Raw genomic sequence first — 24,781 nt, 5'->3', positions numbered from 1 at the left:
GGGGAGAGAAGCACAGGAGAGAAGTAGGGGGGAGAAGTATGGTGGAGAGAAGCATTGGGGAGAGAAGCACAGGAGAGAAGCAGGGGAGAGAAGCATTGGGGAGAGAAGCACAGGAGAGAAGTAGGGGGGAGAAGTATGGTGGAGAGAAGCATTGGGGAGAGAAGCACAGGAGAGAAGCAGGGGAGAGAAGCATTGGGGAGAGAAGCACAGGAGAGAAGTAGGGGGGAGAAGTATGGTGGAGAGAAGCACAGGAGAGAAGCAGAGGGGAGAAGTATGGTGGAGAGAAGCATTGGGGAGAGAAGTATGGTGGAGAGAAGAAAACAGGCCCAGGTTTCACACTGAGTGAGTATAAATACATTTAGAATCTATATTATTAACTATATGTATAATATGTCCTGTTTTAGTGTCATTTTGTGCCATTTTGGTTGGTGGTGTGCCCCGGGATTTTTTAAGTATAAAAAGTGTTCCGCGGCTCAAAAAAGGTTGAAAATCACTGGTTTAGCGGTTAAGATCTTTTTATGAGAAACTATTCAGAGGGGTCCCTTTAACCCCCACCAGTCAAAGATTGGTTGGAGTAGGCGGCTTTACCATCTTTAACCCAAGATGTCATCAAGGGGTTAAAACTGAACAAAGCACCGGGTCCAGATGTGTATATACCAGGGATTTTTACAAATTGTTAGGACAGGAGGTTGGTCCTGCCCTTCAGGCCCTATATAATACCTACTTACAAGGGTCCCCTGTTTCCGCTGATCTGAATACGACAGTAATCAAAGTCCTCCTGAAACTAGGAAAGGATCTTACAGTCCCGGGGGGCTACCACCCGATATCACTGCTCAATGTACACCTCAAAATAGTATCTAAGATTATGGCGGACCGCTTGGCTCTGATCCTTCCCCATATTATCTCCCATACTCAAGTGGGGTTTGTGCAGGGTAGATCAGCAGTGATCATCAACCTTCGTAAAGTGGTGGGTGTCCTGGATGAGATTCATCTTCATTTCACTCTTTATCTTATATCTACCAAGTGCTCTGCGGCCAATCCTCTAAACCTTTCACATAGGGCATATTTAAGTACTGGGAGACTAAGTTGGGCAAAGAAGATCTGACGAAACCTATCTTGGATGGGTTGGCAGCATTCTGGAAAGCAATAGTCAGCGAGTTCTGGAGAGAGACTCTGTTTCGGTTGATACTCCACGCTACGTACGGATTTACTCTCCCGCCCTGACCGGATAAAAAATTGTCCTAATTGCGACACTAAGGGGAAAGACCTACTACATGGGTTGGTACCATGCCCTTTAGTTAGGCACTTTTGGGTACGGGTAAAAAATCTTTTGCTTTCCAAATTGCTTATCCAGATCTCTTTGGACCCAGCATTCCTAGTGCTACATATTCCCCAGTCTGATGACCAGCTGACCCTCCTAACGCACACATCTTCATATTAGTAGCAAAAAGATGTCTTTTAGCTAACTGGCTGGTTTCCCATAAGCCTTCAACAGATGATGTTGTGGGCCAGGTTAAGAAATATATGTTCCACCACCAGTTGGAGGCGATCCGTACTAAGGAAAAATCCACAAAGGGGTTCTTTAAAAAAATGGCAAAAACTTTTATTTGCACTTTCTTGAGATGTAGAGATAAGACAGGTAGTATTACACTTTAGAGACACCAAGTGGTACTTGGCTAAACATGTGGCAGGGACATTAGGAAAATTTTAAAATCTTACTTCTCTTGAAAGGTTTTTCTCCCAGCAGTGAGCCACAAGGCCTGAGAGACCGTGAGCATGGATGGGGGGGGGGGCGGGGGGGGGGGGGGGGGCAAAGGTTAAGTTTTGTGTTCTGTTTCTGTTCAGGACTTCAAGTTTAAGGGTATAAACACACACACCGCAGCAGAATAGATCTAAATAACTGAACACACCATCAGATCTGCTGCGTATCTGCTGCGTATACGCTGTGTGTGTTTGTACCCTAAGCCGATTCCTCAATATGCTATTCAGGCACTTGTGACCAATATTCGGGCATTAATTTCTGAATTCTTTGGAAATCTAAGGTGGGGTGTTCCTTCCATCATGTTTTGTGGATGAACAAATTCTGAAAATAATAAAAATCGATTTACAAAAAAAAAAAAAGTTAGGTTGGGTCATCAACCTCCAGAAGTTGGACTTCGTACCATCATCCCAGAAGGTCTTTTTGGGGAAACTACTTGACTTGACAGATGTCCATCTCAGTTGTCAGGACCTGTCCCCAGGAGAATCATCCTTGAGCACAAGTGTGTTCCAGCGCCTGGTCAACAGATGGGGTTCTCCGAAAGTGTATTTTTTGCCTCTCAGCAGAACTACAAAGTTCCAGGGCTGATGCTACCATTGAGCAGATTTGCAGAGCTGTCACCTGGTCCTCATCACATACCTTCACTAAGCACTATAGGTTAGATAATCTATCGGTGAAGGATCTCGCCTTCGCTAGAAAGGTTCTCCAAGCTGTGGTCCCGTCCTGAAGTGGTAACTTGGTACTTCTCCAGTGGTGCTGTCATGGAGGATGACTGGGGAAAATAGAATGAGTTCTTACTCTAGGAATCCTCCATGACAGCATGGATATACCCTCCCTTGTCTCTGTCTCTGTGTAACGGTCATTTATAATACACTGCAATATGGGATGGGGAGGGGATTTTTAACCTCTCTGCTTCTGTTTCCTGTCCCTTTAGGAAGAGAAGTCGACCTCCTGTGGTGCTGTCATGGAGGATTCCTAGAAACCACCGGTAAGAACTCATCCTATTTTTCGTGAAATGGGGGGTCTGCTGAATAGACTGATTTGGGGAGGGGGAGGGCCAGGTCTAAATATATGGTAATGATGGAGCCTGAGGAAAGGGGAGGGTTGTCTGTGCCGAACTTATGGTATTACTTTCTAAGTATGAAACTCCTACAGATTAGGAGATATAATGAATCTTTAGTAGCGAGAGAACTTATGAGGACTGCTTGTCTGCGGTATAATTTGTTATTTGAGTTCCTGGAGGCTGATTTGTGGCAGGGTGGTATGCAGAGAGGTACACAGACTGGTACGCACAATTTGGGATGGTGTTGGGTGTTGGGGTTTTGGGAATTAGGGTAGAATTTAGGCAGCATAATATGAAGAAATATAAAGAATATAGGGGCGTTGGAGCCTAGCTGCATATGGAGTAGCACGCGGCTCCCTGTGCTCCTCTGTCAGATATGGGGATTACCTGCTTTTTGAGGAACCTTTTTGTCCAGAATGAGACAGTCCACCAGAGAGAAGGACAGAGAAGCTGCCATGACTCCTCATTTGCGCAATTCACAGCCCGACATGGAGAAATTCCTCCATAAAAGATCAGCCTCTCTGGTCCCAACCGGATTCAAGATGGCGCCAACAGGGAAATAACAGCCCGTGCTGCGGCGCGATTCTGACAATGAGAGCACAGCCGACTTCTCCATGCCTGGAGAAGATGCAGACACCGGCCCTGTCTCTAAAGGATTTATGAAGAGTTTAATGGCACCCATCTGTCGGGAACTGTCGGATCTCCGTACTGATGTGCAGCACATTGGCTTTAGCAGGCTGACAGTGCGTCACAGCTCAGCTATGGTGAAGTGCCTCAACTCATCTGGTGCTAGCCTTAACAATGCCATCCTGGCCATTGAAGACCAGGAGAACCGGAACTAGAGAAAGAACATCCCACTCCGTGGTATCCCAGAATCGTACACAAGGCGCTTCTGAAGCTCGCTGCCTCCATTTTCTCATGATGTTGTATGCGCCCTGCTCGTCAACACAGATGCTGCTGCCATCCTAAAAGCTGCACGAGATAAGACGCCCCTGACCCTGAAAGGGTGTGACTACCAAATTTTTTATGACATAGCCTCCTCCACGCTCAGTAAGCATAGACACCTGAAACCCTTTTCAGTGGCTTTATCTGTTTGGACTAGGCATCATGAAAAGTGGTAAGATGCTCACTGTTGGCACTCCAGCAGACTTGGTAACCGTCTGGGGCAAATTAGAAATTGAGCCCATTGCCATCCCATCATGGCTTCCAGTCCCATCATTATCGATCCTACCGCCTTTGTCTTAATGGACCAGGTCCCTGGGTTCGGCAAAGTCCCCATGCCAGAAGATGGATCGCCGCAACCTAGGGGACGGCTGAAACCCTGCTAGGAGGCTCTGCAGTTATTTCCCACCAGCTTGACCAGCTGGTCTCTTTGAGTGTGTCTGCCTGTTATTACCTCTCAGTGCCTTTTCAGTAGTTGGTGGCTCTGCTGCATGTTTTGGTTTCTCTCGCATTGCCTTCCTATTACTCTCCTGGTGTCGCTGTTGCCGACAGTTGTACTAGACTTATGGCTCCTTACCCCCCCCCCCCCCCCCAAGGTGTCATGCACCCTTTCCACGGGCCGACTAGAGGAGCAAACGAGCGCTGTCAGCTATTCCACGTGTCGGCAGTGAGCGGGTAAGTCCAAGGGGGGGCGCTAGATCGTCCGGGCAGCCCCGATCAAACCTCCTCAATTCTCCTTTAACCCAACTTTCTACTTTAGAGCCTCTTCATAAGAAATCTAGAGGAGCTCAGACGTTACAAGACCTCACTGGTCTGCGGAAAACTGCTCGAGCCTTCCTAAGATCCTAAGAGACAACTCTATCATCAGGGTGATAAGTTCACAAAGCTCGCCTCTTTCTTGCTGAGAGTCGCATAATAACACCATACGCTCTGATTCTGTGTCTCGTCTAGGCAAGTGACAGGAAATAGCTTAAGCTTCTCTGTATAATTTACCACCATCTCTCTCCCCATCCGAACAAGTGGAACATATGTCTCTTATAGATTCTTTTCTTAATTCTATTGCCTTAGCCTCTCTGTCCCCGCCCCTGCAAGATTCTCTTTTAGCCCCCATAACCACCTGTGGAGAAGGTACTGACCTCAATCCCTTCTGGGAAAGACCCAGGCCCAGATGGATTTCCTATCCTTTATTATAAGAAATTCAAAGAAACTCTTCTTCCTAGATTAACCTCCCTATGTAATTCCCTCCTGCCCGATGCCCCCTCCTCACCCAAGCCTTGGAAGCCCACATCACGATTATTCCCAAAGAGGGAAGGGCCCTATATCGCTACTCAATACAGATACCAAGTGGTGGGCCAAGATATTGGCAACCAGACTGAATGCTTTTCTTCCATTGCTGATGAGCAAGTGGGATTTGTTCCCAGCCTTGAGGGCAAACACAACACCAGCAGGGTGATAGCTGCCACACACTTTGCCAGGTCCTCTTAAACCCCTCTAGTCCTCCTCGGTACTGATGTCGAGAAGGCATTTGATTTTAGTTAATTGGCTATATATGAAACACACTCTACTAAAACTTGGTATACCCACCTTCCCCCTGACCCTTCTTGGCATCCACCTACCCCCGACCCTTCTTGGCATCCACCTACCTCCTGACCCTTCTTGGCATCCACCTACCCCCTGACCCTTCTTGGCATCCACCTACCCCCGACCCTTCTTGGCATCCACCTACCTCCTGACCCTTCTTGGCATCCACCTACCCCCTGACCCTTCTTGGCATCCACCTACCCCCGACCCTTCTTGGCATCCACCTACCTCCTGACCCTTCTTGGCATCCACCTACCCCCTGACCCTTCTTGGCATCCACCTACCCCCGACCCTTCTTGGCATCCACCTACCTCCTGACCCTTCTTGGCATCCACCTACCCCCTGACCCTTCTTGGCATCCACCTACCCCCGACCCTTCTTGGCATCCACCTACCTCCTGACCCTTCTTGGCATCCACCTACCCCCTGACCCTTCTTGGCATCCACCTACCCCCTGACCCTTCTTGGCATCCACCTACCCCCTTACCCTTCTTGCTATCCACCTACCCCCTGACCCTTCTTGGCATCCACCTACCTCCTGACCCTTCTTGGCATCCACCTACCCCCTGACCCTTCTTGGCATCCACCTATCCCCTGACCCTTCTTGGCATCCACCTACCCCCTGACCCTTCTTGGCATTCACCTACCCCCTGACCCTTCTTGGCATCCACCGACCCCCTGACCCTTCTTGGAATCCACCTACCCCCTGACCCTTCTTGGCATCCACCTACCCCCTAACCCCTCTAATCTACTTAAAGCTAACTTGCCCCCTTATAAGCAAAAACAACTACTCACTTTGTAAACTTGTAAACTTTGTTAACTTTTATGTCCTGGGTCGGGAGGAGAAATGACCTGAAATCCTATATACTGCCTCCGTTCCTCTATCTGATACCATTCATATCCCTAAGCATTTTTTAAGGCTGTTGAGCGAGTCTTCACGCGATTCTTATGGTTTTAGAACAGACCATGAATAGCTTATAGCAAGTTAATCCTTTCTAAACACCATGGTGGTTTCTCCCTACCAAAACGCAGGACATACTACGAAGCCTCCTACTTGGTCAGATGGCTCTCACTGGTTAGGGTACCATCCTCCGATAAGCCCCCCATGTAGATATGGAATTATCCTTACTATCCCCATCCCATGAATACTGCTCTGGTACCCATCCCTATTAAACACCTCTCCTTTACATCAATGTCCTCTTCTTGTGGCTACTCTATCAGTGCTGAAAGATAGGTCTAGTCGGGACAGTGCCTTTTCCACTGCCTCCCCTATTACCCCCCTCCATCTGTTGCCAGCCCTTTATAAATAAATTGCCTGTTCTCTTCCTACCCCTTTGGTACCATTTATCACACCTTCACCTCAGGGATCTCCTCAATGTACCACGGTATATACACTCAGCGGCCACTTTATTAGGTAGACCATGCTAGTAACGGGTCGGACCCCCTTTTGCCTTCAGAACTGCCCCAATCCTTGGTGGCATAGATACAACAAGGTGCTGGAAGCTTCCTCAGAGATTTTGGTCCATAGTGACATGATGACATCACACAGTTGCCGCAGATTTGTCGGCTGCACATCCATGATGCCAATCTCCCGTTCCACCACATCCCAAAGATGCTCTATTGGATTGAGATCTGGTGACTGTGGAGGCCATTGGAGTACAGTGACCTCATTGTCATGTTCAAGAAACCAGTCTGAGATGATTCTAGCTTTATGACATGGCGCATTATCCTGCTGAAAGTCGCCATCAGATGTTGGGTCCATTGTGGTCATAAAGGGATGGACATAGTCAGCAACAATACTCAGGTAGGCTGTGGCGTTGCAACCATGCTCAATTGGTACCAAGGGGCCCAAAGAGTGCCAAGAAAATATTCCCCACACCATGACACCACCACCACCAGCCTGAACCGTTGATACAAGGCAGGATGGATCCATGCTTTCATGTTGTTGACGCCAAATTCTGACCCTACCATCCGAATGTCGCAGCAGAAATCGAGACTCATCAGACCAGGCAACGTTTTCCAATCTTCTACTGTCCAATTTCGATGAGCTTGTGCAAATTGTAGCCTCAGTTTCCTGTTCTTAGCTGAGCGGAGTGGCCCCCGGTGTGGTCTTCTGCTGCTGTAGCCCATCTGCCTCAGAGTTGGCCGTACTGTGCGTTCAGAGATGCTCTTCTGCCTACCTTGGCTGTAACGGTTGGCTATTTGAGTCACTGTTGCCTTTCTATCAGCTGGAACCAGTCTGCCCATTCTCCTCTGACCTCTGGCACCAACAAGGCATTTCCGCCCACAGAACGGCCGCTCACTGGATGGTTTTTCTTTTTCGGACCGTTCTCTGTAAACCCTAGAGATGGTTGTGCGTGAAAATCCCAGTAGATCAGCAGTTTCTGAAATACTCAGACCAGCCCTTCTGGCACCAACAACCATGCCACGTTCAAAGGCCTCACATCACCTTTCTTCCCCATACTGATGCTCGGTTTGAACTGCAGGAGATTGTCTTGACCATGTCTACATGCCTAAATGCACTGAGTTGCCGCCATGTGATTGGCTGATTAGAAATTAAGTGGTAACGTGCAGTTGGACAGGTGTACCTAATAAAGTGGCCAGTGAGTGTAGAAGGCCTCCTTCCTACCAGACACTTCCGGCCTCAGCATGTTCTCCATGCGTGTTGCTTCTTTACCAGATCCATTAGTCAGTTGTGGACCACCAATTGGTTGGAAACATTTGTTTTGTTTTGCACTGCCCCGAAGAGACCGATTTCCAGAATCGATGCTCCTCTTCTCTTCCCCTCGGAGGGATTTAGACCATGGTGCCTCCAGGCGTGAGAGCTGCAGATCTCCTTTACAGTAGAACAGATTAGGTTTATCTCCACCCATCCCATTGGCTTCTCGCTTTGTGTCTGTTCCCATGAGTCCTCATGTAAATTTTTCTCCAGGTGGTACAGGACAGCAACCTTCTTATTGGATCATGGTATCCCCCCAGATTACTTATGATGGAGATGAGGTAAATGATGCTACAGTGATGATCCCTCTGTATTGGAGATCTGACGACCCTCCTCCCGTGTGGATAGAAGAGGTAGAAGACATAAGGCGACTGTAGGAGATCCGTAGTTGGCACAACCTCTCCCATGAAACGCTACCTCCCTCTGGTCCCCTTGGTTGAATCTTTTGAGAGAGACTAAGGGTACTATTACACGGAACGATAATCGGCCGAATTGGCCCGATTCGGACGATTATCGCTCCGTGTAATAAATGCAACGATCAGCCGATGACAACGATCATCGGCTGATCGTTGATATAGGTTAGACCCTATTTTCGTCGGGCGCCGACCGCGCACCGCTGCGTGTAATAGCGGTGCGTGGCCGGCGACTAACGATATACATTACCCATCCACGTTCCAGGGCTGCTCCTGCCGTCTGCTTCTCCCGGGGTCCCGCACGCGCTCTAGCTTCACAGAGGCCTGTCAGCCTCGGCCTGTGATTGGCTGAGCGGCCTACCAGCTGACAGGCCGCTGTGAAGCTAGAGCGCGCGAGGGACCCCGGGAGAAGCGGACGGCAAGAGCAGCCCTGGAACGTGGATGGGTAATGTATGCCAGTTTAGCAAGGGCTGCAAGGACATTGGTAACGATGTCCTTGCAGCTCTTGTCAAACGATTATCGGGCCGTGGAATAGGCCCAGTAAACGAGCAACGATCTAGCAGATCGGCGCTCGTTTACAGGTATTATCGGGCCCCCATCGGCCCGTGTAATACCACCCTTATAGTCCCACTACTGCCCCTTAACCTATTTACTCCCCCGCCCCTCCTCCTCCTCTTTGTTTCCTTACTCTTCCCTCCTCCTTTACCCTCCCACATGGTTGTTATATTTTCTCTGTTATTATCGCCAGCTTTCACCTCTTTATGTTTCCGACTCCAGTGAGTAGCTTTCCTGTAATGTGCCTGCCTTGTTATTGTCGGCCTGTGTGGGCGGCCTGTGTGTGTGTGTGCTGTGTGGGCGGCCTGTGTGTGCTGTGTGCGCGCGGCCTGTGTGTGCTGTGTGGGCGGCCTATGTGTGCTGTGTGGGCGGCCTATGTGTGCGCGGCCTTTGTGTGCTGTGTGGGCGGCCTGTGTGTGCGCGGCCTGTGTGTGCTGTGTGCGCGGCCTGTGTGTGCTGTGTGGGCGGCCTGTGTGTGCTGTGTGGGCGGCCTGTGTGTGCGCGGCCTGTGTGTGCTGTGTGCGCGGCCTGTGTGTGCTGTGTGGGCGGCCTGTGTGTGCGCGGCCTGTGTGTGCTGTGTGGGCGGCCTGTGTGTGCGCGGCCTGTGTGTGCGCGGCCTTTGTGTGCTGTGTGGGCGGCCTGTGTGTGCGCGGCCTGTGTGTGCTGTGTGGGCGGCCTATGTGTGCTGTGTGGGCGGCCTGTGTGTGTGTGTGCTGTGTGCGCGGCCTGTGTGTGCTGTGTGCGCGCGGCCTGTGTGTGCTGTGTGGGCGGCCTATGTGTGCGCGGCCTTTGTGTGCTGTGTGGGCGGCCTGTGTGTGCGCGGCCTGTGTGTGCTGTGTGCGCGGCCTGTGTGTGCTGTGTGGGCGGCCTGTGTGTGCTGTGTGGGCGGCCTGTGTGTGCGCGGCCTGTGTGTGCTGTGTGGGCGGCCTGTGTGTGCGCGGCCTGTGTGTGCTGTGTGGGCGGCCTGTGTGTGCGCGGCCTGTGTGTGCTGTGTGGGCGGCCTGTGTGTGCGCGGCCTGTGTGTGCGCGGCCTGTGTGTGCTGTGTGGGCGGCCTGTGTGTGGGCGGCCTGTGTGTGCGCGGCCTGTGTGGGCGGCCTGTGTGTGCGCGGCCTTTGTGTGCTGTGTGCGCGGCCTGTGTGTGCGCGGCCTGTGTGTGCTGTGTGCGCGGCCTGTGTGTGCTGTGTGCGCGGCCTGTGTGTGCTGTGTGGGCGGCCTATGTGTGCGCGGCCTTTGTGTGCTGTGTGGGCGGCCTGTGTGTAAGCGGCCTGTGTGTGCTGTGTGGGCGGCCTGTGTGTGCTGTGTGGGCGGCCTGTGTGTGCGCGGCCTGTGTGTGCTGTGTGGGCGGCCTGTGTGTGCGCGGCCTGTGTGTGCTGTGTGGGCGGCCTATGTGTGCGCGGCCTGTGTGTGCTGTGTGGGCGGCCTGTGTGTGCACGGCCTGTGTGTGCTGTGTAAGCGGCCTCTGTGTGCTGTGTGGGCGGCCTATGTGTGCGCGGCCTGTGTGTGCTGTGTAAGCGGCCTGTGTGTGCTGTGTAAGCGGCCTGTGTGTGCTGTGTAAGCGGCCTATGTGTGCTGTGTGCATGGCCTGTGTGTGCTGTGTAAGCGGCCTATGTGTGCTGTGTGCATGGCCTGTGTGTGCTGTGTAAGCGGCCTGTGTGTGCTGTGTAAGCGGCCTATGTGTCCTGTTTGGCAGCCTATGTGTGCTGTGTGTGTGCTGTGTGCGCGCGGCCTGTGTGTGCTGTGTAAGCGGCCTATGTGTGCTGTGTGGGCGGCCTGTGTGTGTGTGTGTCCTGTGTGCGCGGCCTGTGTGTGCTGTGTGGGCGGCCTGTGTGTGCGCGGCCTGTGTGTGCTGTGTAAGCGGCCTGTGTGTGTGTGCTGTGTCCGCGCGGCCAGTGTGTGCTGTGTGGGCGGCCTGTGTGTGTGTGCTGTGTCCGCGCGGCCAGTGTGTGCTGTGTGGGCGGCCTGTGTGTGCTGTGTGGGCGGCCTGTGTGTGTGTGTGTGCTGTGTGCGCGCGGCCAGTGTGTGCTGTGTGGGCGGCCTGTGTGTGTGCGGCCTGTGTGTGCGCTGTATGTGCGGCCTGTGTGCTCTGTATGTGCGGCCTGTGTGTGCGCTGTATGTGCGGCCTGTGTGTGCGCTGTATGTGCGGCCTGTGTGTGCGCTGTATGTGCGGCCTGTGTGTGCGCTGTATGTGCGGCCTGTGTGTGCGCTGTATGTGCGGCCTGTGTGCGCTGTGTAAGCGGCCTGTGTGCGCTGTATGCGCGGACTGTGTGTGCGCTGTATGCGCGGCCTGTGTGTGCGCTGTATGTGCGGCCTGAAGTGCGCTGTATGTGCGGCCTGTGTGTGCGCTGTATGTGCGGCCTGTGTTGCGCTGTATGTGCGGCCTGTGTGCGCTGTATGTGCGGCCTGGTGTGCGCTGTATGTGCGGCCTGTGTGTGTGAGCTGTATGTGCGGCCTGTGTGTGCGCTGTATGTGCGGCCTGTGTGTGCGCTGGTATGTGCGACCTGTGTGTGCGCTGTATGTGCGGCCTTGTCGTGTGCGCTGTATGTGCGGCCTCGGCCGTTTGGCGCTGTATGTATGTGCTGGCCTGTGTTGTGCGCTGTATGTGCGGCTGTGTGCGCTTGTATTGTGCGGCCTTGTGTTGTGCGCTGTATGTGCGGCCTGTGTGTGCGCTGTATGTGCGGCCTGTGTGTGCGCTGTATGTGCGGCCTGTGTGTGCGCTGTATGTGCGGCCTGTGTGCGCTGTATGTGCGGCCTGTGTGTGCGCTGTATGTGCGGCCTGTGTGTGCGCTGTATGTGCGGCCTGTGTGTGCGCTGTATGTGCGGCCTGTGTGTGCGCTGTATGTGCGGCCTGTGTGTGCGCTGTATGTGCGGCCTGTGTGTGCGCTGTATGTGCGGCCTGTGTGTGCGCTGTATGTGCGGCCTGTGTGTGCGCTGTATGTGCGGCCTGTGTGTGCGCTGTATGTGCGGCCTGTGTGTGCGCTGTATGTGCGGCCTGTGTGTGCGCTGTATGTGCGGCCTGTGTGTGCGCTGTATGTGCGGCCTGTGTGTGCGCTGTATGTGCGGCCTGTGTGTGCGCTGTATGTGCGGCCTGTGTGTGCGCTGTATGTGCGGCCTGTGTGTGCTCTGTATGTGCGGCCTGTGTGTGCTGTGTGGGCGGCCTGTGTGTGCGCGGCCTGTGTGTGCGCTGTATGTGCGGCCTGTGTGCGCTGTATGTGCGGCCTGTGTGTGCGCTGTATGTGCGGCCTGTGTGTGCGCTGTATGTGCGGCCTGTGTGTGCGCTGTATGTGCGGCCTGTGTGTGCGCTGTATGTGCGGCCTGTGTGCGCGGCCTGTGTGTGCGCTGTATGTGCGGCCTGTGTGTGCGCTGTATGTGCGGCCTGTGTGCGCTGTATGTGCGGCCTGTGTGTGCGCTGTATGTGCGGCCTGTGTGTGCGCTGTATGTGCGGCCTGTGTGTGCTGTATGTGCGGCCTGTGTGTGCGCTGTATGTGCGGCCTGTGTGTGCGCTGTATGTGCGGCCTGTGTGTGCGCTGTATGTGCGGCCTGTATGTGCGGCCTGTGTGTGCGCTGTATGTGCGGCCTGTGTGTGTGCGGCCTGTGTGTGCGCTGTATGTGCGGCCTGTGTGTGCGCTGTATGTGCGGCCTGTGTGCTCTGTATGTGCGGCCTGTGTGTGCTGTGTAAGCGGCCTGTGTGCGCTGTATGCGCGGCCTGTGTGTGCGCTGTATGCGCGGCCTGTGTGTGCGCTGTATGTGCGGCCTGTGTGTGCGCTGTATGTGCGGCCTGTGTGTGCGCTGTATGTGCGGCCTGTGTGTGCGCTGTATGTGCGGCCTGTGTGTGCGCTGTATGTGCGGCCTGTGTGCGCTGTATGTGCGGCCTGTGTGCGCTGTATGTGCGGCCTGTGTGTGTGCGCTGTATGTGCGGACTGTGTGTGCGCTGTATGTGCGGCCTGTGTGTGCGCTGTATGTGCGGCCTGTGTGTGCGCTGTATGTGCGGCCTGTGTGTGCGCTGTATGTGCGGCCTGTGTGTGCGCTGTATGTGCGGCCTGTGTGTGCGCTGTATGTGCGGCCTGTGTGTGCTGTATGTGCGGCCTGTGTGTGCGCTGTATGTGCGGCCTGTGTGCGCTGTATGTGCGGCCTGTGTGTGCGCTGTATGTGCGGCCTGTGTGTGCGCTGTATGTGCGGCCTGTGTGTGCGCTGTATGTGCGGCCTGTGTGTGCGCTGTATGTGCGGCCTGTGTGTGCGCTGTATGTGCGGCCTGTGTGTGCGCTGTATGTGCGGCCTGTGTGTGCGCTGTATGTGCGGCCTGTGTGTGCGCTGTATGTGCGGCCTGTGTGTGCGCTGTATGTGCGGCCTGTGTGTGCGCTGTATGTGCGGCCTGTGTGTGCGCTGTCTGTGCGGCCTGTGTGCGCTGTATGTGCGGCCTGTGTGTGCGCTGTATGTGCGGCCTGTGTGTGCGCTGTATGTGCGGCCTGTGTGCGCTGTATGTGCGGCCTGTGTGTGCGCTGTGTGTGCGGGCTGTGTGTGCGCTGTATGTGCGGCCTGTGTGTGCGCTGTATGTGCGGCCTGTGTGTGCGCTGTATGTGCGGCCTGTGTGTGCGCTGTATGTGCGGCCTGTGTGTGCGCTGTATGTGCGGCCTGTGTGTGCGCTGTATGTGCGGCCTGTGTGTGCGCTGTATGTGCGGCCTGTGTGTGCGCTGTATGTGCGGCCTGTGTGTGCGCTGTATGTGCGGCCTGTGTGCGCTGTATGTGCGGCCTGTGTGTGCGCTGTATGTGCGGCCTGTGTGTGCTCTGTATGTGCGGCCTGTGTGTGCTGTGTGGGCGGCCTGTGTGTGCGCGGCCTGTGTGTGCGCTGTATGTGCGGCCTGTGTGCGCTGTATGTGCGGCCTGTGTGTGCGCTGTATGTGCGGCCTGTGTGTGCGCTGTATGTGCGGCCTGTGTGTGCTGTATGTGCGGCCTGTGTGTGCGCTGTATGTGCGGCCTGTGTGCGCTGTATGTGCGGCCTGTGTGCGCGGCCTGTGTGTGCGCTGTATGTGCGGCCTGTGTGTGTGCGGCCTGTGTGTGCGCTGTATGTGCGGCCTGTGTGCGCTGTATGTGCGGCCTGTGTGTGCGCTGTATGTGCGGCCTGTGTGTGCGCTGTATGTGCGGCCTGTGTGTGCGCTGTATGTGCGGCCTGTGTGTGCGCTGTATGTGCGGCCTGTGTGTGCGCTGTATGTGCGGCCTGTGTGTGCGCTGTATGTGCGGCCTGTGTGTGCGCTGTATGTGCGGCCTGTGTGTGCGCTGTTTGTGCGGCCTGTGTGTGCGCTGTATGTGCGGCCTGTGTGTGCGCTGTATGTGCGGCCTGTGTGTGCTGTATGTGCGGCCTGTGTGTGTGCGCTGTATGTGCGGACTGTGTGTGCGCTGTATGTGCGGCCTGTGTGTGCGCTGTATGTGCGGCCTGTGTGTGCGCTGTATGTGCGGCCTGTGTGTGCGCTGTATGTGCGGCCTGTGTGTGCGCTGTATGTGCGGCCTGTGTGTGCTGTATGTGCGGCCTGTGTGTGCGCTGTATGTGCGGCCTGTGTGCGCTGTATGTGCGGCCTGTGTGTGCGCTGTATGTGCGGCCTGTGTGTGCGCTGTATGTGCGGCCTGTGTGTGCGCTGTATGTGCGGCCTGTGTGTGCGCTGTATGTGCGGCCTGTGTGTGCGCTGTATGTGCGGCCTGTGTGTGCGCTGTATGTGCGGCCTGTGTGGCGCTGTATGTGCGGCCTGTGTGTGCTGTATGTGCGGCCTGTGTGTGCGCTGTATGTGCGGCCTGTGTGCGCTGTATGTGCGGCCTGTGTGTGCGCTGTATGTGCGGCCTGTGTGTGCGCTGTATGTGCGGCCTGTGTGTGCGCTGTATGTGCGGCCTGTGTGTGCGCTGTATGTGCGGCCTGTGTGTGCGCTGTATGTGCGGCCTGTGTGTGCGCTGTATGTGCGGCCTGTGTGTGCGCTGTATGTGCGGCCTTGTGTGCGCTGTATGTGCGGCCTGTGTGTGCGCTGTATGTGCGGCCTGTGTGTGCGCTGTATGTGCGGCCTGTGTGCGCTGTATGTGCGGCCTGTGTGTGCGCTGTATGTGCGGCCTGTGTGTGCGCTGTATGTGCGGCCTGTGTGTGCGCTGTATGTGCGGCCTGTGTGTGCGCTGTATGTGCGGCCTGTGTGTGCGCTGTATGTGCGGCCTGTGTGTGCGCTGTATGTGCGGCCTGTGTGTGCGCTGTATGTGCGGCCTGTGTGTGCTGTATGTGCGGCCTGTGTGTGCGCTGTATGTGCGGCCTGTGTGTGCTGTATGTGCTGTATGTGTGTGCGCTGTATGTGCGGCCTGTGTGTGCGCTGTATGTGCGGCCTGTGTGTGCGCTGTATGTGCGGCCTGTGTGTGCGCCTGTGTGCGCTGTATGTGCGGCCTGTGTGCGCTGTATGTGCGGCCTGTGTGTGCGCTGTATGTGCGGCCTGTGTGTGCGCTGTATGTGCGGCCTGTGTGTGCTGTATGTGCGGCCTGTGTGTGCGCTGTATGTGCGGCCTGTGTGTGCGCTGTATGTGCCTGTGTGCGCTGCTGTGTGTGCTGTATGTGCGGCCTGTGTGTGTGTGCGCTGTATGTGCGGCCTGTGTGCGCTGTATGTGCGGCCTGTGTGTGCGCTGTATGTGCGGCCTGTGTGTGCGCTGTATGTCGCCCTGTGTGTGCTCTGTATTCGGCTGTGTGTGCGCGTATGGTTGCGGCCTGTGTGCGCTGTATGTGCGGCCTTGTGGCGCTGTAATTGCGGCCTGGGTGTGCTCTGTATGTGCGGCCTGTGTGTGCTGTGTGGGCGGCCTGTGTGTGCGCGGCCTGTGTGTGCGCTGTATGTGCGGCCTGTGTGCGCTGTATGTGCGGCCTGTGTGTGCGCTGTATGTGCGGCCTGTGTGTGCGCTGTATGTGCGGCCTGTGTGTGCTGTATGTGCGGCCTGTGTGTGCGCTGTATGTTGCGGCCTGTGTGTGCGCTGTAATGTGCGGCTGTGTGCGCGGCCTGTGTGTGCGCTGTATGTGCGGCCTGTGTGTGTGCGGCCTGTGTGTGCGCTGTATGTGCGGCCTGTGTGCGCTGTATGTGCGGCCTGTGTGTGCGCTGTATGTGCGGCCTGTGTGTGCGCTGTATGTGCGGCCTGTGTGTGCTGTATGTGCGGCCTGTGTGTGCGCTGTATGTGCGGCCTGTGTGTGCGCTGTATGTGCGGCCTGTGTGTGCGCTGTATGTGCGGCCTGTGTGCGCGGCCTGTGTGTGCGCTGTATGTGCGGCCTGTGTGTGTGCGGCCTGTGTGTGCTCTGTATGTGCGGCCTGTGTGTGCGCTGTATGTGCGGCCTGTGTGTGTGCGGCCTGTGTGTGCGCTGTATGTGCGGCCTGTGTGCGCGGCCTGTGTGTGCGCTGTATGTGCGGCCTGTGTGTGTGCGGCCTGTGTGTGCGCTGTATGTGCGGCCTGTGTGTGCGCTGTATGTGCGGCCTGTGTGTGCTCTGTATGTGCGGCCTGTGTGTGCGCTGTATGTGCGGCCTGTGTGTGTGCGGCCTGTGTGTGCGCTGTATGTGCGGCCTGTGTGTGTGCGGCCTGTGTGTGCGCTGTATGTGCGGCCTGTGTGTGTGCGGCCTGTGTGTGCAGCCTGTGTGTGCGCTGTATGTGCGGCCTGTGTGTGCGCTGTATGTGCGGCCTGTGTGTGCGCTGTATGTGCGGCCTGTGTGTGTGCGGCCTGTGTGTGCGCTGTATGTGCGGCCTGTGTGTGCGCTGTATGTGCGGCCTGTGTGTGCGCTGTATGTGCGGCCTGTGTGTGCGCTGTATGTGCGGCCTGTGTGTGCGCTGTATGTGCGGCCTGTGTGTGCGCTGTATGTGCGGCCTGTGTGTGCGCTGTATGTGCAGCCTGTGTGTGCGCTGTATGTGCGGCCTGTGTGCGCGGCCTGTGTGTGCTCTGTATGTGCGGCCTGTGTGTGCGCTGTATGTGCGGCCTGTGTGTGTGCGGCCTGTGTGTGTGCTGTATGTGCGGCCTGTGTGTGCGCTGTATGTGCGGCCTGTGTGTGCGCTGTATGTGCGGCCTGTGTGTGCGCTGTATGTGCGGCCTGTGTGTGCGCTGTATGTGCGGCCTGTGTGTGCGCTGTATGTGCGGCCTGTGTGTGCGCTGTATGTGCGGCCTGTGTGTGCGCTGTATGTGCGGCCTGTGTGTGCGCTGTATGTGCGGCCTGTGTGTGCGCTGTATGTGCGGCCTGTGTGTGCGCTGTATGTGCGGCCTGTGTGTGCTGTATGTGCGGCCTGTGTGTGTGCGCTGTATGTGCGGACTGTGTGTGCGCTGTATGTGCGGCCTGTGTGTGCGCTGTATGTGCGGCCTGTGTGTGCGCTGTATGTGCGGCCTGTGTGTGCGCTGTATGTGCGGCCTGTGTGTGCGCTGTATGTGCGGCCTGTGTGTGCGCTGTATGTGCGGCCTGTGTGCGCTGTATGTGCGGCCTGTGTGTGCGCTGTATGTGCGGCCTGTGTGTGCGCTGTATGTGCGGCCTGTGTGTGCGCTGTATGTGCGGCCTGTGTGTGCGCTGTATGTGCGGCCTGTGTGTGCGCTGTATGTGCGGCCTGTGTGTGCGCTGTATGTGCGGCCTGTGTGCGCTGTATGTGCGGCCTGTGTGTGCTGTATGTGCGGCCTGTGTGTGTGCGCTGTATGTGCGGCCTGTGTGCGCTGTATGTGCGGCCTGTGTGTGCTGTATGTGCGGCCTGTGTGTGTGCGCTGTATGTGCGGACTGTGTGTGCGCTGTATGTGCGGCCTGTGTGTGCGCTGTATGTGCGGCCTGTGTGTGCGCTGTATGTGCGGCCTGTGTGTGCGCTGTATGTGCGGCCTGTGTGTGCGCTGTATGTGCGGCCTGTGTGTGCTGTATGTGCGGCCTGTGTGTGCGCTGTATGTGCGGCCTGTGTGCGCTGTATGTGCGGCCTGTGTGTGCGCTGTATGTGCGGCCTGTGTGTGCGCTGTATGTGCGGCCTGTGTGTGCGCTGTATGTGCGGCCTGTGTGTGCGCTGTATGTGCGGCCTGTGTGTGCGCTGTATGTGCGGCCTGTGTGTGCGCTGTATGTGCGGCCTGTGTGTGCGCTGTATGTGCGGCCTGTGTGTGCGCTGTATGTGCGGCCTGTGTGTGCGCTGTCTGTGCGGCCTGTGTGTGCGCTGTATGTGCGGCCTGTGTGTGCGCTGTATGTGCGGCCTGTGTGTGCGCTGTATGTGCGGCCTGTGTGCGCTGTATGTGCGGCCTGTGTGTGCGCTGTATGTGCGGCCTGTGTGCGCTGTATGTGCGGCCTGTGTGTGCGCTGTATGTGCGGCCTGTGTGTGCGCTGTATGTGCGGCCTGTGTGTGCGCTGTATGTGCGGCCTGTGTGTGCGCTGTATGTGCGGCCTGTGTGTGCGCTGTATGTGCGGCCTGTGTGTGCGCTGTATGTGCGGCCTGTGTGTGCGCTGTATGTGCGGCCTGTGTGTGCGCTGTATGTGCGGCCTGTGTGTGCGCTGTATGTGCGGCCTGTGTGTGCGCTGTATGTGCGGCCTGTGTGCGCTGTATGTGCGGCCTGTGTGTGCGCTGTATGTGCGGCCTGTGTGTGCTCTGTATGTGCGGCCTGTGTGTGCTGTGTGGGCGGCCTGTGTGTGCGCGGCCTGTGTGTGCGCTGTATGTGCGGCCTGTGTGCGCTGTATGTGCGGCCTGTGTGTGCGCTGTATGTGCGGCCTGTGTGTGCGCTGTATGTGCGGCCTGTGTGTGCTGTATGTGCGGCCTGTGTGTGCGCTGTATGTGCGGCCTGTGTGTGCGCTGTATGTGCGGCCTGTGTGCGCGGCCTGTGTGTGCGCTGTATGTGCGGCCTGTGTGTGTGCGGCCTGTGTGTGCGCTGTATGTGCGGCCTGTGTGCGCTGTATGTGCGGCCTGTGTGTGCGCTGTATGTGCGGCCTGTGTGTGCGCTGTATGTGCGGCCTGTGTGTGCTGTATGTGCGGCCTGTGTGTGCGCTGTATGTGCGGCCTGTGTGTGCGCTGTATGTGCGGCCTGTGTGCGCGGCCTGTGTGTGCGCTGTATGTGCGGCCTGTGTGTGTGCGGCCTGTGTGTGCTCTGTATGTGCGGCCTGTGTGTGCGCTGTATGTGCGGCCTGTGTGTGTGCGGCCTGTGTGTGCGCTGTATGTGCGGCCTGTGTGCGCGGCCTGTGTGTGCGCTGTATGTGCGGCCTGTGTGTGTGCGGCCTGTGTGTGCGCTGTATGTGCGGCCTGTGTGTGCGCTGTATGTGCGGCCTGTGTGTGCTCTGTATGTGCGGCCTGTGTGTGCGCTGTATGTGCGGCCTGTGTGTGTGCGGCCTGTGTGTGCGCTGTATGTGCGGCCTGTGTGTGCAGCCTGTGTGTGCGCTGTATGTGCGGCCTGTGTGTGCGCTGTATGTGCGGCCTGTGTGTGCGCTGTATGTGCGGCCTGTGTGTGTGCGGCCTGTGTGTGCGCTGTATGTGCGGCCTGTGTGTGCGCTGTATGTGCGGCCTGTGTGTGCGCTGTATGTGCGGCCTGTGTGTGCGCTGTATGTGCGGCCTGTGTGTGCGCTGTATGTGCGGCCTGTGTGTGCGCTGTATGTGCAGCCTGTGTGTGCGCTGTATGTGCAGCCTGTGTGTGCGCTGTATGTGCGGCCTGTGTGCGCGGCCTGTGTGTGCTCTGTATGTGCGGCCTGTGTGTGCGCTGTATGTGCGGCCTGTGTGTGCGCTGTATGTGCGGCCTGTGTGTGCGCTGTATGTGCGGCCTGTGTGTGCTGTGTGGGCGGCCTGTGTGTGCGCGGCCTGTGTGTGCGCTGTATGTGCGGCCTGTGTGCGCTGTATGTGCGGCCTGTGTGTGCGCTGTATGTGCGGCCTGTGTGTGTGCGGCCTGTGTGTGCGCTGTATGTGCGGCCTGTGTGCTCTGTATGTGCGGCCTGTGTGTGCGCTGTATGTGCGGCCTGTGTGTGCGCTGTATGTGCGGCCTGTGTGTGCGCTGTATGTGCGGCCTGTGTGTGCGCTGTATGTGCGGCCTGTGTGTGCGCTGTATGTGCGGCCTGTGTGTGCGGCCTGTGTGCGCGCGGCCTGTGTGTGCGCTGTATGTGCGGCCTGTGTGTGCGCTGTATGTGCGGCCTGTGTGTGCGCTGTATGTGCGGCCTGTGTGTGCGGCCTGTGTGCGCGCGGCCTGTGTGTGCGCTGTATGTGCGGCCTGTGTGTGCGGCCTGTGTGCGCTGTATGTGCGGCCTGTGTGTGCGCTGTATGTGCGGCCTGTGTGCGCGCGGCCTGTGTGTGCGGCCTGTGTGTGCGCTGTATGTGCGGCCTGTGTGTGCGCTGTATGTGCGGCCTGTGTGCGCGCGGCCTGTGTGTGCGGCCTGTGTGTGCGCTGTATGTGCGGCCTGTGTGTGCGCTGTATGTGCGGCCTGTGTGTGTGCGGCCTGTGTGTGCGCTGTATGTGCGGCCTGTGTGTGCGATGTATGTGCGGCCTGTGGGTGCGCTGACCTGTGTGTGCCCTGTATGTGCGGCCTGTGGTGCTCTTGTATGTGCGGCCTGGTGTGTGCGCTGTATGTGCGGCCTGTGTGTGCGCTGTATGCGCGGCCTGTGTGTGCGCTGTATGTGCGGCCTGTGTGTGCGCGGTGTGTGCGGGCCTGTGTGTGCGCTGTATGTGCGGCCTTGTGTGGCGCTGTATGTGCGGCCTGTAAGTGCGCTGTATGTGCGGCCTGTGTGCGCTGTATGTGCGGCCTGTGTGTGCGCTGTATGTGCGGCCTGTGTGTGCGCTGTATGTGCGGCCTGTGTGCGCTGTATGTGCGGCCTGTGTGTGCGCTGTATGTGCGGCCTGTGTGTGCGCTGTATGTGCGGCCTGTGTGCGCTGTGTGTGCGGCCTGTGTGTGCGCTGTATGTGCGGCCTGTGTGTGCGCTGTATGTGCGGCCTGTGTGTGCGCTGTATGTGCGGCCTGTGTGTGCGCTGTATGTGCGGCCTGTGTGTGCGCTGTATGTGCGGCCTGTGTGTGCGCTGTATGTGCGGCCTGTGTGTGCGCTGTATGTGCGGCCTGTGTGTGCGCTGTATGTGCGGCCTGTGTGCGCTGTATGTGCGGCCTGTGTGTGCGCTGTATGTGCGGCCTGTGTGCGCTGTATGTGCGGCCTGTGTGTGCGCTGTATGTGCGGCCTGTGTGTGCGCTGTATGTGCGGCCTGTGTGTGTGCTTAATGTACGGGTCCTTCCTCTGTCGCTAGGCGCCGTATCCATATGTATCAGTGGTCATTTTCTGACCACACGGTCCCTTTAATACAGCTTGTCCCATACTTTGTGGAAAGGGAACAATGAGGGAGATTTATCAAAGGGGGTAAAATTTAGACTGGTGCAAACTGTCCACAGCAACCAATCACAGCTCAGCTCCCACAGCAACCAATCACAGCTCAGCTCCCACAGCAACCAATCACAGCTCACCTCCCACAGCAACCAATCACAGCTCAGCTCCCACAGCAACCAATCACAGCTCAGCTCTCACAGCAACCAATCACAGCTCAGCTCCCACAGCAACCAATCACAGCTCAGCTCCCACAGCAACCAATCACAGCTCAGCTCCCACAGCAGCCAATCACAGCTCAGCTCCCACAGCAACCAATCACAGCTCAGCTCCCACAGCAACCAATCACAGCTCAGCTCCCACAGCAACCAATCCCAGCTCAGCTCCCACAGCAACCAATCACAGCTCAGCTCCCACCGCAACCAATCACAGCTCCTCTCACACAGCAACCAATCACAGCTCAGCTCTCACAGCAACCAATCACAGCTCAGCTCCCACAGCAACCAATCACAGCTCAGCTCCCACAGCAACCAATCCCAGCTCAGCTCCCACAGCAACCAATCACAGCTCAGCTCTCACAGCAACCAATCACAGCTCAGCTCTCACAGCAACCAATCACAGCTCAGCTCCCACCGCAACCAATCACAGCTCAGCTCCCACAGCAACCAATCACAGCTCAGCTCTCACGGCAGCCAATCACAGCTCAGCTCCCACAGCAACCAATCACAGCTCAGCTCCCACAGCGACCAATCACAGCTCAGCTCCCACAGCAACCAATCACAGCTCAGCTCTCACGGCAGCCAATCACAGCTCAGCTCTCACAGCAACCAATCACAGCTCAGCTCTCACGGCAGCCAATCACAGCTCAGCTCTCACAGCAACCAATCACAGCAACCAATCACAGCTCAGCTCTCACAGCAACCAATCACAGCTCAGCTCTCACTGCGACCAATCACAGCTCAGCTCTCACAGCAACCAATCACAGCTCAGCTCCCACAGCAACCAATCACAGCTCAGCTCTCACAGCAACCAATCACAGCTCAGCTCCCACAGCAACCAATCACAGCTCAGCTTCCAGCTCTGGTGAAAGGAAAGAGGAGCTGTGATTGGTGCAAACTGCCCACAGCAACCAGTCTAAATTTTACACCCTTTGATAAATCTCCCCCAATATTTTAAATTCAGAAAACCCCTTTATAGCAAGTGCTTAAATTTAACATAAATCTTTAAAAATAAAAAATTATTTAAAAAAAAATTCTAATTTCCATTTTTTTTTAATCTATATTAAAAATAATCCTGGGATCTTGCAGTTCCCATTCTCACCACTGGAACTAAAACTAAGCTGAGACTTCCTGTGTCTGGTGCAGTAAAGTGATCTGTACAGCATTGCAGCATCATGTGACACCAGTAGATAGAGGAGACAATGGCAGCTCCCTGTGGAATGACCTCTTCACAGGTCACGGAGCATGCTTAGTAATGTCTCACATTCATCTCATGGGGACAGAGTCTGTCTATTGTCGTCTATATCCATGAGGCTTGCTGTAAAGCATGTCACTAAATGCTGTTAAGAACAGCCCAGGTAAGATGGCCGCCCCCATAACAATGTACACAAAATTAAATAAAAAAAAATTATAATCAGAAAACAGAAAGATTAGACAAATAGCGGCGGAACCGTTGAGAGACAGATATACAGGATGGAAATAGTCAGCAGTGTGGCGGGGGGCGCCATGATCTGGAGCTCTTACCCGGGACGCCACCAGCTGTAATTCTGGGACCACTGCCGTGTGCACCAAATTGCCATTGACAACGAGCCGAATTTCTATGGAGTCCATGGTGAAGGCCAAAATATAGGGGAAGGCGCAGACTGTGAGGGAGAATGAGAAGATGAAGGAGAGGCCCGGCCCCAGACATCGCTCTCGCTGCCATGCTCACAGCTCTTACCCACAGCGTGCGGAACCTGGCTCCAGCTGAAATGGAAGTCAGATGCGGAGGGCTGGAGGAGGGGCGAGCCGCCATTGAATGGACTCACCTTCTTATAGGAACAGCTATCTGAAAGTCAACAACAAAGTCAGACAACAATCCTTGTGGTCACCCATGCATCGTCACGGTGACTATGTATAGCCGCCATGTTGTGTCCCCTCCCTTACAGATCCCCCCGTTCCTGTTCTGTGTACAGCCGCCATGTTGTGTCCCCTCACCTACAGATCCCCCTCGTTCCTGCTGTGTACAGCCGCCATGTTGTGTCCCCTCACCTACAGATCCCCCCGTTCCTGTTCTGTATACAGCCGCCATGTTGTGTCCCCTCCCCTATAGATTCCCCCGTTCCTGCTGTGTACAGCCGCCATGTTGTGTCCCCTCCCCTACAGATCCCCCCGTTCCTGCTGTGTACCCTCGCCATGTTGTGTCCCCTCCCCTATAGATCCCCCTGTTCCTGCTGTGTACCCTCGCCATGTTGTGTCCCCTCACCTACAGATCCCCCCCGTTCCTGCTGTGTACAGCCTCCATGTTGTGTCCCCTCCCCTATAGATCCCCCCGTTCCTGCTGTGTACAGCCGCCATGTTGTGTCCCCTCCCCTACAGATCCCCCCCGTTCCTGCTGTGTACAGCCGCCATGTTGTGTCCCCTCCCCTATAGATCCCCCTGTTCCTGCTGTGTACCCTCGCCATGTTGTGTCCCCTCACCTACAGATCCCCCCCGTTCCTGCTGTGTACAGCCGCCATGTTGTGTCCCCTCACCTATAGATCCCCCCGTTCCTGCTGTGTACAGCCGCCATGTTGTGTCCCCTCCCCTATAGATCCCCCCGTTCCTGCTGTATACAGCCGCCATGTTGTGTCCCCTCCCCTATAGATCCCCCCGTTCCTGCTGTGTACAGCCGCCATGTTGTGTCCCCTCACCTACAGATCCCCCCCGTTCCTGCTGTGTACAGCCGCCATGTTGTGTCCCCTCACCTATAGATCCCCCCGTTCCTGCTGTGTACAGCCGCCATGTTGTGTCCCCTCCCCTATAGATCCCCCCGTTCCTGCTGTGTACAGCCGCCATGTTGTGTCCCCTCACCTACAGATCCCCCCGTTCCTGCTGTGTACAGCCGCCATGTTGTGTCTCCTCCCCTACAGATCCCCCCGTTCCTGCTGTGTACAGCCGCCATGTTGTGTCCCCTCCCTAGAGATCCCCCCGTTCCTGCTGTGTACCCCCGCCATGTTGTGTCCCCTCCCTACAGATCCCCCCGTTCCTGCTGTGTATAGCCGCCATGTTGTGTCCCCTCCCCTAGAGTTCCCCCCCTTTCCTGCTGTGTATAGCCGCCATGTTGTGTCCCCTCCCCTATAGATCCCCCCTGTTCCTGCTGTGTACCCCGCCATGTTGTGTCCCCTCCCCTATAGATCCCCCCGTTCCTGCTGTGTACCCCCGCCATGTTGTGTCCCCTCCCCTACAGATCCCCCTGTTCCTGCTGTGTACAGCCGCCATGTTGTGTCCTCCCCTATAG

The 24,781-nt window shown here is 56.5% G+C and overlaps 1 protein-coding gene across 1 annotated transcript in view; it reads right to left on the bottom strand.

Annotated features, from left to right (window-relative positions):
• GARNL3 (GTPase activating Rap/RanGAP domain like 3) overlaps positions 1-24,781 on the bottom strand; it is a 186,595-nt gene that overhangs the window by 13,267 nt on the left and 148,547 nt on the right. The window contains exons 23-24 of the mRNA XM_069942740.1: positions 23,243-23,350; positions 23,047-23,165 (exon numbers count right to left, since the gene is read on the bottom strand). Of these exons, the coding sequence (XP_069798841.1) occupies positions 23,047-23,165; positions 23,243-23,350 (227 nt within the window). The remainder of the gene's footprint in view (positions 1-23,046; positions 23,166-23,242; positions 23,351-24,781) is intronic.

This window comes from Dendropsophus ebraccatus, chromosome 10, assembly GCF_027789765.1.
Source record: "Dendropsophus ebraccatus isolate aDenEbr1 chromosome 10, aDenEbr1.pat, whole genome shotgun sequence".
NCBI classification, from domain to species: domain Eukaryota; kingdom Metazoa; phylum Chordata; class Amphibia; order Anura; family Hylidae; genus Dendropsophus; species Dendropsophus ebraccatus.
This window is presented reverse-complemented; position numbering and strand designations above follow the sequence as displayed.